This window comes from Lissotriton vulgaris, chromosome 8 (assembly GCF_964263255.1).
Source record: "Lissotriton vulgaris chromosome 8, aLisVul1.2, whole genome shotgun sequence".
Classification (NCBI taxonomy): Eukaryota; Metazoa; Chordata; class Amphibia; order Caudata; family Salamandridae; genus Lissotriton; species Lissotriton vulgaris.
Window position 1 is genome coordinate 1522602355 of NC_141696.1, and position 18734 is coordinate 1522621088.

Below are 18734 nucleotides of genomic sequence, written 5' to 3' on the forward strand. Positions count from 1 at the left end.
TTTTACAATTTCGCAATTTGCGAACTTACCTGTCGGGTCGCAAGTTTTGCGAACTTGTTGTTTCTACGTGTCCAACCTGTTTGGGACACTCTTCTTCATCACTGCCACTCTCTGTCACCACTGCCACTCTCTGACTACTCATGCCACCCTCTGGCCCACCCATGCCACCCTCTGTTTCATCACCACACCCTCTGGTTGTCCAGTGTACATTATTTTCGGCAAAGCAAAGCACACCTTCCCTGCCTCAAGTGACCTGAATTAATTTGGGGCTGATTAATGTGTCACAGAATATTTTTTTAGCTGGCACCTGCTTCCTTAGTGCGCCCTGATTAGTGATCTTTTGCACTTGCTAAGTGCTTTCATTGTTGCAAAATTAGTTACAACACCTGCCCTGCCCCAACTGACAATAATGAATTAGGGGCTGATTAATGGATTTTAACTTCCAGCCTGGCTCCTGCTTGTCTCCCTTAGCTGTAATTCAGGACCTTTGTGGCATATGTGTAACTATTCTGAGGTTCAGAGCAGGGTCACATAATAGTTGCAACTGGCAACTGAACTCTGGAGGGGCCCCTCAGGAAGCACTACAGGAAATGGCTACTAATGATGTGCCTGAACTTTTGAACCTGGTAAGTAGTTACTTTCAGTTTTGCTTAGATCGTATTTCTGCAATTTCGCACTTATTCGCGGGGCGCGAACTCACGCGAACAGTGCGAGCAGTGCGAGCAAAATCCGCTGCTCGCGGATTTGCGGATTTTGCAGGAAATTCGCAAATCTCGCGGATTGCGGATTTCCCGAAAATCCGCAAAATCCGCGAGCGGAACGGATTTTCCGCCCATGCCTAACCGCAGTGTTCTTAGATGGTGCCTGCGGGTGCAGGGTGACTACTCCTTAGTCACAAGGGAGAAATCTTGAGAAGAAGTCTTGAGTTCCTTTCGTAGAAAGTAGTTTCAGGATTCAAAGATGATCTAATTTGGAAGGGGGCCCGCTCCTATCTTTATACTAGGAAAAGGGGCTGGCACGCAACTAGGTCCTGCCCATGGGTGGGACCAGGAAGGGGGGTGGTTACACCCCTCTCCCATGCCGGACTTTCCCCAGCTCAGGGGCTGGTGTGCCCCTGGAACTGGTTCTAGCCAGCCTATGCATAGTGAGCACTGGGGTGCCACTTGCAGTCACCTTCCTCTAAAGCCCTGCCTACCCAGGATACACAAAACCCTGTCTGGGATGGTGCTAGCACCGCCCCTGACAGGAAACCCTTTGTCCAGGCCTCCCTCGCTGGAAGGACTCCCAGCAGCAGGAGGTCAGACTTGTGTCTGTGGTGGCAGCATCCATTTTGTGATGCTGAGGCTTGAGTTAACTTTAACCGGGGTTCACAGTTACATGCATGTCGTGCCCCTCTAGAAGGGTGGAATGCTAACCCCATCGCCAGAATTGGCGAGGGGTTAGTATTCCAATTCGTATGACACCTTACTCGACATGTTTTGATAAAGCGATGCCAGAGTTGGCATATAACCGCGAGGATTATAATGCACTTAAGAGTATATGGTACGCGTTATCATGAAACAGCTATTAGGACTTGGTTCCGCAAGCTGCAAACGGGCTCAGCTCATGCCAGAGCACCATCTCACATAATTCCAAGCACTCTGCCTTCAGGATTGTCAAGGCCTGCCATAGGAGTGACTGATAGGAATCTATGTGTCCATTTTAGGGTTAGATATAGGTATACTATATCTAAAGCAAAGGGTGAGTACACCACCTTGTCCCAGCTGTCGTGCAGCCAGTTGTGTCAGATTTAGATGGCCAGCCAGGGGTGGCATAATACATGCTGCAGCCCCTGGTAGGCCCTGGGTACACCTATGCCCTGAGTTACAGGGTCTGATAAGGTGGCCCAGTACCAATTGGTAAATGCACCTAAGGTACACGTGTCAATTTAGTGAGAGAACAGCTAGGCTGTGGGTCTGATTAGCAGGCCCACAGCCAGGGAAGTCGTAAACCAGTGAAGCAAAAAGCAAAAATCTGGGGTGATCATAGGATTGCTGACCCTACTCTCCTACATGACCCCCCCCCCCCCAAACATTAGGACAATAAACTAACCTTGACCAGGTGATTCTTCTTGCTCTAAGTGGAAATTCCTGGAGAGCCCATCTGCATTGCCATGATCAGTGCCAGGTCTATGCTCCACTGTAAAATCCATCCCCTGTAGGGAAATGGACCACCTAAGCAGATTGGGGTTTTCACCCTTCATCTGATTTAGCCACAAGAGGGGCTTATGGTCGGTCTGAATCTTGAAATGAGTGCCAAACAAGTATGGCCTCAGTTTCTTCAGGGCCCAAACCACAGCAAAGGCCTCCCTCTCAATAGCTGACCAATTTTTCTCTCTGGGGGTCAGCCTTCTGCTTATAAAAGCAATGGGCTGGTCATGACCATCAAAATTCAGCTGAGATAGAACAGCTCCCACACCCAACTCAGAAGCATCTGTTTGGACAATGAATGGTTTGGAGTAGTCCGGACTCTTTAGGATAGGTGCTGTGCACATGGCCTGCTTTAGGTCATCGAATGCGTTTTGACATCCTGCTGTCCACTGAACTTTCTTTGGCATCTTTTTACTTGTCAGTTCATTAAGTGGAGTCAGAATTGATCCATAATTTCTGACAAATTTCCTGTAATAACCAGTCAGGCCCAAGAAAGCTCGAACCTGAGTCTGGGTGGTTGGAGGAGCCCAGTCCTTGATGGACTGTATCTTGCTCTCCAGTGGCTGAACCTGGCCTCCACCTACAAGGTAGCCCAGGTATACAACCTGTGTCTGCCCTATCTGGCACTTTGTGGCCTTGATAGTGAGACCTGCTGCTTGCAGTGCCTCTAACACTTTCCTCAGGTGGACCAGGTGATCCTCCCAGGTGGAACTAAAGACAGCTATATCATCAAGATATGCTGCACAGAAGTCATCCAGCCCAGTGAGAACTTGATTCACCAGCCTTTGGAAGGTGGCAGGTGCATTTTTCAAACCAAAGGGCATTACCACACATTGATAATGTCCACCAGGGGTAGAAAATGCTGTCTTGGGCTTGGCATCCTCAGCTAACCTGATTTGCCAATACCCAGCTGTCAGGTCAAATGTGCTTAAGTAGTTGGCAGAAGCCAATCTATCTATAAGTTCATCTGCCCTTGGTATTGGGTGGGCATCAGTCTTAGTGACTGCATTGAGGCCTCTGTAGTCTACGCAAAACCTCATCTCTTTCTTACCACCCTGGGTGTGAGGCTTTGGCACTAGAACTACTGGACTAGCCCAAGGGCTATCTGAGGGCTCAATGACTCCCAGCTCCAACATTTTCTGCACTTCTGTCTTGATGCAGTCTCTAACATGATCAGGCTGCCTGTAGATTTTACTCTTAACTGGCAGACTGTCACCAGTGTCAACCTCATGGGTACACCAATTGGTTTGACTGGGTGTCAGAGAGAACATATGTCTGAAGGATTGAAGAACTTGTTTGTAATCCTTCTGTTGATGGTCAGAGAGGCTGCCACAAAAGACAACACCATCTACTGATCCATCATCAGGATTCTGAGTGAGCAGGTCTGGGAGAGGGTCACTCTCCTCCTCCTGTCCCTCATCTGTGGCCATGAGCAAGCTCATGTCCTTCCTGTCAACATATGCTTTGAGCCTATTCACATGGAGCGCCCTGTGGGGGCTCCTGGGAGTTCCAAGGTCCACCAGGTAGGTGACCTCTCCCTTTTGCTCAAGGATTGTGTGGGGCCCAGACCATTTGTCTTTGAGTGCTGCTGGGGCAACTGGCTCCAACACCCACACCTTCCGTCCAGGCTTGTACACAGTCAGGACAGCCTTTTGGTCATGCCAAGCTTTTTGGAGTTCTTGGCTTGCCTCAAAGTTTTTAGAAGCCTTTTCCATATACTCAGCCATCCTGGAGCGGAGACCAAGTGCATAGTACACTATGTTGGTTGCAGGCTTTTTGAGAGGTCTCTCCCATCCTTCCTTCACCAAACATAGGGGTCCTCTCACAGGATGCCCATACAGAAGTTCAAAAGGGCTGAAGCCAACCCCCTTCTGTGGGACCTCTCTGTAAGCAAACAAAAGGCAGGGTATCAGGACATCCCATCTACGCCTGAGCTATTCAGGTAGTCCATGAATCATCCCTTTTAGGGTCCTGTTGAACCTTTCAACAAGCCCATTGCATTGTGGATGATAGGGTGTGGTGAAGTTGTAGTTGACACCACATTCCTTCCACATAGCAGTCAAATATCCTGACATGAAGTTTGCACCTCTGTCAGAGACAACCTCCTTAGGGAAGCCCACTCTGGAGAATACTCCAACTAGGGCTCTTGCCACAACAGGTGCTGTAGTGGTCCTAAGGGGAATAGCTTCAGGATACCTGGTGGCATGGTCCACCACCACCAGTATAAACTTGTGCCCTGATGCTGTCCTTGGGTTCCATTGGACCAACAATGTCAATCCCCACTCTTTCAAAGGGCACCCCCACCACAGGCATTGGCATAAGGGGGGCCTTTGTTGTGCCACCTGACTTACCACTGGCTTGGCAAGTGACACAGGAGCGACAAAACTCCTTGGTATCTTCATTCATGTGAGGCCAGTGAAAGTGTGAGACAATTCTGTCCCAAGTCTTATTCTGGCCTAAGTGTCCTGCAAGGGGAATCTCATGGGCCAAGGTGAGAAGGAAACCTCTCAGAGACAAGGGGATTACCAGCCTCCTGGTTGCACCAGGTTTGGGGTCTCTTGACTCGGAGTACAGGAGTCCATATTCCCAGTATACCCTGTGGGCACCTGTGGCGTTCCCTACAGCCTCTGCAGCAGCCTGCTGTCTGAGGGGTTCAAGGGAAGGGCAGTCTAACTGTGCCTTCCCCAGGTCTTCTCTGGAGGGTCCCCCTGAACCCAGAAACTCAACCTGATCAGGTTCAAGTTCTTTAGGCTCTGTTTCCCTCAGCTCTTTGAGGTCAGCCTCCTCTGAGACTTGATCCACAACCTGGGGCAAGGGGGAAGGCAATGCCTTAACCCTACTGCTCTTTTTCTTGGAAGGTGTCTGGTCCATTGTTCCAGGATCCAGCACCTGTTCAATGGGGCATCTTCTGGCCTGTGACCTAGTCACAGCAAGCACATGTGCTGGCAAGCCTAACATCTCCATGTGAGTCCTCTGCTCCACTTCTGACCATAGGGATGACTCCAAATCATTGCCCAACAAACATTCAACTGGGAGGTCTGAACTAACAACAACCTTCTTTTGGCCACTTACCCCTCCCCAGGAAAAATCAACAATTGCCATACTATGGTGGGTAGTGACATTGCTGACATTGGTCACTAGGTACTCTGGTCCTAGCATGATCTGTCCAGGGTCCACAAAGTTAGGTGTCACCATTGTGACACTGGCACAAGTGTCCCTGTAGGCCTGAGCCATCTTTCCATTGATAAAAGGTGTCTGTCTGTATTTGCCCAAAGTATTGGAACTGGCATCAGGGGATATATCCACATCCCCTGTACAGACAAGGACAGCCTGAGTGAGTGTGCCAACTAAGTTGTCATACCCCTCAGAACCCAAGGTTAACCCAACTAATCCCTTGGGAGGTGCACTACCACTACTGGCTGTACTAGGGGGTGCAGTTGCCTTAGGGGTTGTAGTGGTAGGAGTTTGCCCTCCTTTCTTGGTGCACTCACTAAACCAGTGAGTTTTACTTTTACAGTAATGGCACCACCTTTTAGACTGGCCTTCTTGAGTCTTCTTTTTCTGCTGTGAAGCCTGACCCCCACCCTCTTTCGTTTGTTGGGGGCCTGTTGAAGACTTCTGGTCATTTTGCTCATTCTTAGTATTACCCTTCTGGTCTGCTTTCTTCTGACCACCCTGGTTCTGGCCCTGGTTCTGCTTAACCCTTGTCTGACCCATCTGTCTGCCTTCTTTCCCAATTCTTGGGGAGAGGTCAGATCTGAGTCAACAAGGTGCTGATGCAACAACTGGTTCTGACAATTGTTTAAAATCTGTTCCCTCATGATCAGATTGTACAATTCTGTGTAATCAGTAACCTTACTGCCCAGCAACCAGCCCTCCAAAGCCTTAGTGGCACAATCCACAAAATCAGACCAATCCTGAGACTGAGTTTTCTGGGTATCCCTGAACAGCAACCTGTACTGCTCAGTGGTTAAGCCAAACCCATCTATCAGTGTATTTTTCAGGATTTGGTAATTGTTAGCATCCTCAGCTCTAGTAGTGAGGAGCTTATCTCTACCTTTGCCTTCAAAGGAGAGCCACTAGACAGCTGCCCACTGACTCTGGGGGACGCACTGGACAGTGCAGGCCCTCTCCAAAGCAGTTATCCATTTGTGGATATCATCCCCTTGTTTAAAGGGGGCACTATCTTACTCAGGGGTCTAGTGTCTAAACTCCTGTCCTTTTCTCTAGGTAAAATGCTGCCACCAGTGGGATCTAGTCCACTCAACTTTTGCTCTCTAGCAAGGGCAAGTATTTCTTTGGCCAGGGCAAGTTCTTCCCTTTCAATCCTCAGATTGACTTCCCTCATCTTAGCTTCATGCTCTCTTCTCTGAGGGGATGTCATCCCTCTGTGAGAAGAGGTCTGAGAGCCATTGGTTCGAATGGATCTGTTAGAGCCTCTGGATAGAGATCTAACTCGTCCACTCCCAATGTTAAGCCTGCCTGAGAGTGGCCCTGGGGTCCCCCAAATCCATTCTCATGCCTGCTTAAGTTGGTCCTGGTTAGTCTACTGACTTCTACCTGACCTTTGTCTGCCTCGTCCCCTGACAACTCCTGATCCTCTTCCTCCCCTTCACTAACTGCTGCATGGAGGTTGAGGTCAGGGTCCCCAAGGGTTCCCTCTAAGGGGAGCATGTTCCCATCTGGATGAGAAGGATCTGTGTTAGCAGCCCTCCTGGCATCATAAGTCTCTAAGAGACCAATCAGAAAGGGAATGGTAGGGTTAGAACCCTGTTTTAGCTTCCTGGATGTACAGATTTGTCTCATCTCCTGGAAGCTAAGAGCAGCATATCTGGAAGTGACCTGTGGAGGGTCAACTGACAGAAGGGGGCCCTCTGAGTTCCCTCCTTTGTCTGACATGCTTCTAGTGTGGTGTAAGTGATGCACCTACCTACACTATTTGTTTGCCTACTGATCCCTTGCTAAGAGTTGTAGTGAGGGTGTGCTAGGCCCTGTTGAACTACAACAGCTGGTTCAGTAGAACTCAGAGTATTCTAAGCTAAGTTATATGTACCTTGGTACTTATGTGATCTTTCAAATGATATTCTTAGGATACGTGTGGTAAAACAACAGCAAGCTCAAATCCCAACCGCTGCTCACCAATGTGAGAAGTTGGCCTGATATATAATGTTCACTATTCTAGTGAGCACTTTGTATCAGTCCAAACAACCCTTATTGATGATTGGTTGTAAGTCAACCGTAGACCAGCTATCCTAGTAGCATGGACAAGAGCAGTCTTTAGGCTAGACTCTAGAGGGCGTGTTAAGCCAGCTGTTATACCATCACATATACCCCTTGAACACCAAGTGAAAGGACACCAAGTTGTTATGAAAATAAAAGTATATTTATTTAGAACACAACAACCCTGGACTCTTTATGAGGACAGGGTGCTAAGCACAATACAAAGCTCTAATGAAAATACTCAAAGTCGCACAATTTACACAAATGCCCGAGGGGCACGAAAAACCATATACTCTAAAAGTGGAATGCGAAATTACTAGCAGGTAAGTACTACTCTAATAGACTTCAGGATCGCTAGGACTTGACTACTGAACCTTCAGATTACTAGCAGGAGGCCTAGGGGGATCGGGTGCAAAGTGTGCACTCTCACGCGGGATGCGGGACAAAGTCTATGGATGCTAGATTTCTTAAAGTTAGTGTTATCGGACGAATCCGACTAGGTAGAGCTGAAACTAAAAAGGATCTGGACCTTTGGATAGTTAAGCTATGCTGGAGCACCGAAATGCTCGGGTTACCTAGCCCAGGGGCTGCAGCTGCATAGGTCTGAAAAGACGTCGGGAATCCTCGTTGCAGTCTATGGAGCCTGAAAGAAGAAGTTGCTGGCAGGCGACTAGTGAAGAGATTCGGAGGGATCCAAGCCTGGATCGGTGATGGAGGATACCTGTAAGCAGAGGGGACCAAGTTCTGAATCACTAGCCAGTGATTAGATGGGCACCAGGATGGCACCGGATGGAGTCACCTCGACCAGGTGAGTGGGCGACGCTGGGCTCTGCAGTCTCACGGACCAGGAGGCGTTGTCGGCAACCAGGATGGAGGTGCGAGCTGTCCCACGAAGGTATCTGCTGTCGACGTCACTGGACCCAGGATTGGGGCAACAAGTCTTGGCAAATGCAAGCCCACGCTGTGGACTTAAAATGGCGTCTGGAGTGGACCAGGAGGGTCCGGGGAGCTCCTCTGTTGGAGGGGAGCAAGGGCCTGTCTGGAGCAACCAGACCAGCGGTGTTGTCGTCGTGGTGCATCGTCAAGAGGGCCACAAGCCAGCAGGCAAGTAGCCGGACAACGCGGTGAGCAGCAAAGAGCAGAAGGGCCCCTCGCAGATCTGGTGGATGCTGGGGGGCTGGACTTCGGTGCTGGAGCTGCTCAGGGTCAGGGCTTCTCGAACCCCAAAGCACTCACTCGAGGATCCCTCGGCGGTCGTGCTGGATAAGCGTCGTGCAGTTCTGAAGATGGCCGGTCCCTCGAGGTCTCGTCACACCCACGGATCTCAGCTGGGCTGATGATGTAGGTAGAGGTCAGAGGTGCCAGGGAAGCCGGGTCTCGTCGTGCTGGTCGGTCGGATTCCGGAGGAAGGACGTGCAGCAAACTGCAGTGTTCTTAGATGGTGCCTGCGGGTGCAGGGTGACTACTCCTTAGTCACAAGGGAGAAATCTTGAGAAGAAGTCTTGAGTTCCTTTCGTAGAAAGTAGTTTCAGGATTCAAAGATGATCTAATTTGGAAGGGGGCCCGCTCCTATCTTTATACTAGGAAAAGGGGCTGGCACGCGACTAGGTCCTGCCCCTGGGTGGGACCAGGAAGGGGGGTGGTTACACCCCTCTCCCATGCCGGACTTTCCCCAGCTCAGTGGCTGGTGTGCCCCTGGAACTGGTTCTAGCCGGCCTATGCATAGTGAGCACCGGGGTGCCACTTGCAGTGACCTTTCTCTAAAGCCCTGCCTACCCAGGATACACAAAACCCTGTCTGGGATGGTGCTAGCACCGCCCCTGACAGGAATCTCTTTGTCCATGCCTCCCTCGCTGGAAGGACTCCCAGCAGCAGGAGGTCAGACTTGTGTCTGTGGTGGCAGCATCCATTTTGTGATGCTGAAGCTTGAGTTAACTTTAACCGGGGTTCACAGTTACATACATGTGGTGTCCCTCTAGAAGGGTGGAATGCTAACCCCGTCGCCAGAATTGTCGAGGGGTTAGTATTCCAATTCGTATGACACCTTACTCGACATGTTTTGATAAAGCGATACCAGAGTTGGCATATAACCGCGAGGATTATAATGCACTTAAGAGTATATGGTATGCGTTATCATGGAACAGCTATTAGGACTTGGTTCCGCAAGCTGCAAAGCCGCAAGCTGCAAACGGGCTCAGCCCAAGCACCATCTCACATAATTCCAAGCACTCTGCCTTCAGGATTGTCAAGGCCTGACATAGGAGTGACTGATAGGAATCTATGTGTCCATTTTAGGGTTAGATATAGGTATACTATATCTAAAGCAAAGGGTGAGTACACCACTTTGCCCCAGCTGTCGTGCAGCCAGTTGTGTCAGATTTAGATGGCCAGCCAGGGGTGGCATAATACATGCTGCAGCCCCTGGTAGGCCCTGGGTACACCTATGCCCTGAGTTACAGGGTCTGATAAGGTGGCCCAGTACCAATTGGTAAATGCACCTAAGGTACACGTGTCAATTTAGTGAGAGAACAGCTAGGCTGTGGGTCTGATTCGCAGGCCCACAGCCAGGGAAGTCGTAAACCAGTGAAGCAAAAAGCAAAAATCTGGGGTGATCATAGGATTGCAGACCCTACTCTCCTACAGGCGCTGCTTCTTTGCTGCTACTCAAATAGATTTTCTACTCGAGCTGCAGCTTTCTCACCACGAATGGTTGCATCCACTCGCAGACATCCGTGTTGAGAAAATATCACTCGGTGTCCTCCTAGCGCCCGAAAATCGGGCTATGGGATGCCAATTTTCGCTCGCCCACTTACTGTTGGTGAGCAAGGCATAAGAAAAACCCTGCCACGTGGCAGCTGGTGGAGTTTGGCTGGAACTCTGTGTCACAAGTGTAACGCGGAGTGCCAGTGGAGCAGAATTTATCAACCAAGCCTAATTGTTATATGGTTATATGTATAAGGTTTCTTACAATACATAAAAACAACCCTCTAGTAATTCTTTTTTTAGATATATTTCTAACAGCCCTTCCATACCTTTAACATCAATTTTTACCTATATATCTCTTGCATGAACAAATTCAGAGCTGAGTCTCTCTTCTGGTCATTTATTGATATACACAATATTTCCTTGTCTCTTTTCAGAGATGCAAAAGCCAGTGTGGTGCATGGCACAAGCCTTAAGGATATGAGCCCGGAAACCCTTGACGATATCCTGCGAAACCACACTGAACTTGTGTTCGCCAGGACCTCTCCCCAGCAGAAGCTGTTCATCGTGGAGGGATGCCAGCGACAGGTACATGGTGGAAGCTGTCTGCTGGCCTCTGTATGCAGATGCATAAAAGAAACATATCCAAGAATGTTCTCAGTAGGACTATACTCAGATACTGTTTGACAACAGTTTATAGGTGAAAGCAAAGCAGACTTGATAGCTGGTCTGGACTTGAAAACTCCCTGCCCTGGGGCTTGATAACACTATTCAAAGCTATAATTTCCAGGTTTTGGAAAGCTTTTTAGAACTGGGTAGGTAATCTACAACACTTTCAACATGCAAATATTTACAAGTCCAATGATAAATTGGTTCGCAAGCATGAGTTTTAAACGCTATAATAATAATCTTGTTGGGCATCGATAGCCACCCTAGTAGTATATTTCAAGCGGTTTTTTAGCACATTTCTAAATCGTATCTAGTATGAGGATGAGTCGATGCCCAAGGAACGACTCAGAAGGCACAGATGTATTCTAAAATGAAAGGGGTAAGACATTAGTAGTCAGGGGTACTTCAATATACTAGCCCAATATGAAATGGAAATTTTCCTTTTGTTAGCCAAATGGTGAAATCCTCATATTCCAATATTAATGTGTTTCAGGGAGCTATCGTAGCTGTAACTGGTGATGGTGTGAACGATTCCCCAGCCTTGAAAAAAGCGGACATTGGTATTGCTATGGGCATTGCTGGTTCGGATGTATCCAAACAAGCAGCTGACATGATCCTTTTGGATGACAACTTCGCCTCCATTGTGACTGGTGTGGAAGAAGGTGAGTTTCTAGGGGATACAAGGATTTTGACAAGTTTTATGACACCATAAGTACCCTGCAGATCAGATTATTGCTGGATGGTTCTGTCATGGTCATGATGTGCCATACTTTCTAATGCTAACCTACTAGGGATACACAATGACAAATTGTTCAACACTAAAGGGATTCCATTCTCTTTAATGTTAGTAGAGTGTGATTGGGGATTAAGATACAACACTGTCTTCAAGCATTAAAATGTTGTTTTTCACTCTTTAGGTCGACTGATCTTTGATAACCTGAAAAAGTCCATCGCCTACACACTGACCAGTAACATCCCAGAGATTACACCCTTCCTCCTCTTCATCGTTATCAACATCCCACTACCACTTGGTGTCATCACCATTCTCTGCATTGACCTGGGCACAGACATGGTGAGAGTTCATGGCCAGTTAATGAATCCTTACTATTTACATTGAAATTTGGAATAGGATTAAACCATAGCTTCAGCACACACATCTATTGACTTAAGCACCAGAGGATTCATTAAACTAATACATTTTTAACCTTCAGTTACCAAATACACACAGTAAATGTTTATATATAGGACATGCCAATGATTAATATCATGTGGGAATGAAGACGGCAAAGATACATGAAGCATCCGCATCACATGTGTATGCCACAAAATGACGAAATACATACATTTTCTAAAAAAACGCATGTCCATCCCCTCTAGAAGAAATTAATAATTATTTTCTTTCTTTAGATTATACTGTTGTTCAGCTGAGCCTTTACATAGCTTCATTACTCCTTTCAACAAGTTGTGTGCAAAGTGGGTGACAACCATAAGAGCTACCTGTTGTCACCATATCTTCTTGAACTGATTATCTGAAAGAAACAGTTAATTATAGATTCCTTACCTTAGAATTACCCCCAGGCGTCAGACTGGATCCGGAAAGTTTTTCGTCAGCTGTACCCCTGCACATCGAAAGGTGGCGGCAGTCGGCTCCGCGTTCGTCGTTGGTGTCGTGGTCGCCGGAATGACGTTGCGGTAGTTACTTAGATGCCGCCCTCGCACGCTGACGTCAGCTATTTCTTTTTCTGCGCCAGCCAGCGCAGATCTGGAGAGAGCGGTACCTCCAGTCACTTTTTGAATGACTTTTTGCCAACTTTTGTCGACGTCGACTTTGAGTCTTCGACTCCTGGTGCACGTCAGGGATGCCCGATTCAAAGGATTGCGGCTCCTACAGCCGGCTGATGTTGGTAACGGATCCGCAGCGCGTTAAACTTTTTTGCCAGGAGCGCGACCACCACCCCAAGTCGTGCTCCAACTGCCGGACCATGAATCCAAAGTCTTTGCAGGAGCAGTCCTGAAAGCTTCGCCCAGCAGTCAGCTCCATGCCATTTAAGGTCCCAGTCACGTGGGAGGTGAATGGACCGGTCGCGGAGCCACCACCAACTGTCTTCTTCCAAGTCTCTGCACTCCTCAGATAAGTCGAAGCACAAGAAGAAGTCAAATAAGCACCGTCGCTCTTCGACTAATCCCCGTTGGTCAGCCGACCCAATGAGGGATGTGGGTGGTGCCCCACCTGTGGCTCCGCGTGCGGAGCCCCAAGGGTCAACTCCAAGTTTCCCCTCCCTTCCCGGGACCCGGAGTGACCCCTACCCAGCTTCGTACATTTTACGAAGCGATGCATGCCATCTTTGGGCAGCCCAACTCCGCTGGCACGCCTTCGGGCCCGCGGACTCGGCTGGTGGCCCTGGGCCATCGACATTGCCGGCTTTTGCCCCGGGACGACAGGGCCCTTGGATCCAGGACTGGATCTGGATTGTCGCCGGTCGACTTGATTACACCTCTCCCGGAGCCAATTCCACCGGCACCACGTCTGCAGCCATCACCGATTGTGTCCCCAGCCAGCGTCGACCCCGGCCTCTACCCTGATGTAGACACAGAGCCAGACCAGTGTCGACCGACGCCAGATCCGGTACCTACGGATACTTTTGTGCCCCTATTCTTCCCTGGCTCTTTGAGACCAGATTGGTAGCCAGGGGAGGGTAAGGAATACTGGCAGGGGTCTGGAGACACTTTGACTGACAAGCTAGGTTACGAACCTAACTGGAGAGAGGAACTGTGGGAAGCCATGGGTCTGGATACCTCACCAGACCTTTTCATGTTGTCTCCTCCTACCGTGCCCACAGAGGAGGAAGTGTCTTACGCCGTGGTGTTGAGTAGGGCGGCCAAGGCTCTCAACATCGAGCTACCTACGGTGGCAGTCAGGACTAACCTCCTGACAGAGTTGCTTCAACCACCAGCGAGCTCTTAGGAGCCCCTGCTACCGTTTAATGTAGCCCTCACTGACTTCCCTTTGGGAACCTGTGGATAGGATGATTGCACAACGCCACCGCCAGGCTCCGGGCAACCCCTGGTCCAAGCCTCCACATCCAAAGGCACGTTCCCTAACATACCATTTGATAGGTAATCCAAAAAGCTAGCCCATCTTGGGAAAAAGATGTTTTTTTCCTCCAGCTTGGGACTGCGGTCGGTCGGTAAACACTGCATGTCTGTTGGGCCGTTACACCCACTCCATGTGGGATATGGTGGCGCAAGTGCTGCCCCAGTGCCTGGAGGAGGCCAGGGCCGTATTCTCCTGTGCAGTTGCTGAGGGTAGAGACGAGGCAAAGTTTACCATTCGCTGTGGACTGGATACCGCCGATTCGCTGGGCAGGACGATATCCACGTCAGTAGCTCTTCGATGCTAAGCCTGGCTGAGATCGACTGGCTTTTCTGGGGATGTCCAAGGTACCCTTATGGACATGCCCTTTGATGGCCGTCGCCTGTTCGGCGACAGAGGAGACAGCGCACTAGAGCGCTTCAAGGACTCACAGGCTAGGGCCTCTCCACCACTCACCCAGGGCAGTCTACTTTTCTCCCCTTTCCTGGCTACGGAAGGGGTGCCCCACCACTTTCCACCCAGGGCTACAGGCCGGAGCAAGCTGTTCAGCCCCTGCGCGGCCGGGGACGTGGGAACCACCGTCGTGGTTCTTGGGGCCAGCAAGCGAGCCAGTCCACCACTGCCCCCTCTGTAGCAGCCTCCAAACCCTCCTAGTCTAATCTTCCAGGGCCACCAATTGCCAGTGGCGGAAGAATTCACAATCACCTCCCCCAATGGCGCACCATCACGTCGGACAGGTGGGTGTTTACAAATAGTCCAGTGGGGCTACTCCCGCCACTTCGAGACTACCCCCCCAGCCATGCCACCTCAGAACCATTGCATGTCGGAGGATCATCTGGCCCTTCTCCAACAGGAAGTTATAGCTATCTTGTCTGAGGGAGACATCGAGCGAGTTCCTGCCCCAGAAGTAGGTTGTGGTTGTAACTCCCAATACTTTCTGGTGCCCAAGAAGGACAAAGGCTTGCTTCTTATCTTGGTTCTCAGGAACATCAACTGCTTCCTCTGGAAGAAGAAGTTAAAAATGTTGACTCTAGCTCAGGTCCTGTCTGCCTTCGACCCTGGAGCCTGGATGGCAGCGTCTGACTTGCAGGATGCCTATTTTCACATCCCTGTCCTGCCGGTCCACCGGCGTTACCTACGGTTCATGATAGGCCTCGAGAATTTTAATTTTACCGTGCTCCCCTTTGGCCTTACCAGCGCCCCTCGGGTGTTCAAGAAAGTGATGCGGTGGTCGCAACTCATCTGCGCAGATCAGGGGTTCCGCGCTAGTTCCGCGCTCAGCGCCAGGACCCCTATCGAATCTACCTCAGGTACACCCCTTTTTTATGTATACTCACGTTCAGATCTAATGACTATGAATACAGTGGAGGCAGATATTAATTGTCTGTGTTTATCGCTATGCACTAGACCTACCTTCTCGGCAATGACCTGCCCTAACTGTAAGGTGAACCTTCCTCGTATTATATATCAGTCAGTTAGACCTAGGAGGGAGATTAGAGCAGGCGGGCCTAATGTGGCTGTATTAAAGGTCATTCTGATGAATGCCAGATCACTGGTGAAGCATAGCGTTCAATTTGCTAGGCTTATGGAGGAAAGAGAAATAAAATTGGCATTTATTACAGAAACCTGGACTGATGAAACTTCAGGTCTAGATCTGGTGAAAGCAACTCCATCTGGATTTGTCTGCCATACTTTAAATAGGCCAAATAAGAAGGGGGAGGACTGGCAGTCATATATCCCAGTAGTATGAAGGCAACTGTTTGCTCTATGTCTAATTCAGACTGTGAATCCCTGTCTTTTAATCTGAGCCTAGCCCACCATCATACGCTGAAAGGTATATTGTTGTACAGACAACCTGGAAATAGAAGTTCTTTTATTAATATAATTGGCAACCTGTTAGTAGAAGCAATTACTACAGAAACGTATGCCATTTTTGGGGATTTTAAATTGCCCCAGTATTGAAACTTTCATAGATTCCCATGCTTTTGTATCATTCCCCGTCGTCGGAATGGGAGCCTCGGTAACAAAAATACCATAGCAGTAGGTACTAAAGACAAAGAAAAAGGCCTAGGCCTTATTCCCTTTTGTAGCATATCACCCTCTTTTTGTAAAAGAGAACAAACTTAGGCATCAGCCAATCAGAAGTGCCTCACCCCATAGAACCCTCCTGAAGGAACCTCAGAGCCTCAGATTTGCTACCGCACGTTGTGCTTAGGGAGTCTCCTTTGAGCTCTGCTAATTTCTTCTCTATTCAAAGGATTTTCTTAAACTTTTCTTCAGAATTTCTCCTCAGGATTGTTTAAGGATGGCTGACAAGGAAAGGAAGAAGGCCCTTTTCAAGCCCTGCTCCACCTGTGGCAAGAAAAGGTTGTATCTATTGTCTTTATCCAGATCATAAAGCGGGGGACTGTAAAATCTGCCGCACTTCCTCTACCAAGACCCTCCGGGATCGTGCTGGTAGACTTTTGACCTGGCTTCAGAAACAGAAGGAGAGGAAACATGGAGTTTCCAATGACTGTGAGGAGTCATCATCAGCTGTGTCATCTAGAAGGTCAGTCAAAAGGGGTAGGGGTTCTCCTTCTCCTTCTGTGGAACATACCTCTAAGGCCTCAAAAAAGACCCCCAGAGAGTCTGAGAGCCTGGGTCCAAGCGAATCTCCTCACCACGGTGAAAAGGAGAGGGTAGGACCATCTACGCCTTCCAAGGGTGCCAAGACTGACCCAGCCTTCAAGAAACCCTCTTCCCAATCTTCTGAGAGGAGTTCCAAGTTCTCGACGACGAAGGCGTTGACGGCGGAGTTTCCGTCGACGATGAAATTGAAGACGAAATTAAAATTGGTTCCGTTGACGAGCTCGTCGACTGGGGATTCGTCGACGAAGGGATCGTCGTCGAAAAAGGAAGCGTCGACGGCAGGTTCGTCAGCGTCGACGGGAGGGTTGCTGACGACGGCGTCGTCGATGAAGGCGTCGACGAGGACCACAGCATCGACGATAAGAGTGACAGCACCGACTACGATGGTGACGTCGACGACGACAGTGTCGTCGACGAGAGCATCGACGACGACAACTTTAACGATGACGACAGCTGGAGCGTCGACAATTTCATCGTCGACGACACCAATCTCGTCGACGAGTGTGCAACCATCGTCGACGGAACCGTCGACGCTATTGTCATCTGAAAAAAGGATTACAATTTCAGTCACAAGAATAACGCCGGAGATGACATCTCCTAGGAGAGTGACCCCCTTGCCACCAGCTTTGCTCTTTGAGGAAGTGGAGTCAGTTGAGGATGACCAGGACTTATATGGCTATGCCAACAGTCCCTCTCAACTTCTGTCCAGAGACGGACTCTGAAGGGGGATATGACCAGGAGGATGGTGAACATCATCAGGCGGCCCAGTCACAACATTATTCTGGGCAGGATATGGATACAGTACCATCCTCATTCCTACAGAACCTGCATAAGATGCTGCAGGACTACAAATCTAAGGCTGCTAGGCCAGTTCTGGTTCCTGCAGCGCCTGCAACGCCTGTCTTGGCTTCTGCCTCAATGGCTACTCCTGGATTACCTGCTCAGGTGTCCCCTCAGCCTCAAGCATCCTTTCCGCAAGAACCTTCCAGGCCGGCAGACGCCCATGATGATTCCTCGGAAGAGGATCAAAATTCGGATCATGGAATTGATCATACGACTGAATGGGATGAATACATCATTCCGGACCCTTCATCTCCAGTTCCGGATCCAGTAGATTCCCCGCCAGCGGACATAGGAGGTTTCCATCAGCTGATGGAGAGAGCAGCTGGCAGGTTTAAATTGGCTATGCCTGCGGTGGCCACGGATTGTTTCTTGTATGACTTCAAGGAACCCTATCGGAAGACGACAAGGTCCATACCATAGTAGATCATCTGTGGAAAGAAGGCCTTAAGGCTATGAAGAACCCAGCGACGGTGGTCCCTGTGCTACCGCGTCTGGATAAGAAATATAGAGCACCTGATGATGGGCCAGCGGCCTTAACGGGCCATCCCAAACCAGACTCAGTTATTTAGCAAGCAGCGCAGAGGAAATCCTGCAACCCCTCTGCTCCCTTAACAACTCCTCCGGACAAGGAAGGGCAGAGATTGGATAATGCTGGGAAACTATTCTCGTCGATGGCGAGTCTTCTGGTGCGAGCTGCCAATGCCCTGGCGATATTGGGCAGATACGACCGCCAACTTTGGTGTGATGTTGCTCCGTTCCTGGACCAGCTACCTCCAGAATCAACATCAGAGGCAAAAAAAGATCTTGCAGGAGGGAGAGGCGACGTCAATGTAGATCATTGACTGTGCCATGGACATTGCAACAACAGCGTTTTGTTCCCTGGCTGGGGCTGCAGTCCTCCGTCGCCAGGGGTGGCTGAAGGATACCTGGTTTCGACCGGAGATTCAAAACAAAGTCCTGGACCTTCCCTTTGATGGACAAGCACTATTTGGGAAGCTAATCGATGGCACTCTTCAGGAGATCAAAAAAGACACGGAAACCGCCAGATCCTTGAGTACCCTTCAATACCGCAAGTCTCCTTTCAAGGGTTCCAGAGGCAGAGGTAATAACTGCAGGGGATCCTATCAACAGCAGCGTTATTCATCCAATGGCTCAGGTTCCCAGCAGTACCGCCAGCCTTATCAACAGAGACAAGGCCAATCTTCTACCTACTCCAGGCCTTACTGTGAGAAGTTGGCCTGATATATAATGTTCACTAGTTCTAGTGACCACCTTGTATCAGTCCAAACAACCCTTATGGTGATTGGTTGTAAGTCAACCTTATAGACTAGCTATCCTAATGGTAGCGTGGACAAAGCAGTCTTAGGCTAAACTCTTTTGGCATG

General features: G+C 49.4%; 1 protein-coding gene across 1 annotated transcript in view; it reads left to right on the top strand.

Moving 5' to 3' along the window:
* The window catches only part of LOC147699077 (sodium/potassium-transporting ATPase subunit alpha-1-like), a 3282495-nt gene that overhangs the window by 2823708 nt on the left and 440053 nt on the right, over positions 1-18734 (top strand). The window contains exons 21-23 of the mRNA XM_086936300.1: positions 10550-10700; positions 11275-11443; positions 11699-11853. Of these exons, the coding sequence (XP_086792426.1) occupies positions 10550-10700; positions 11275-11443; positions 11699-11853 (475 nt within the window). The remainder of the gene's footprint in view (positions 1-10549; positions 10701-11274; positions 11444-11698; positions 11854-18734) is intronic.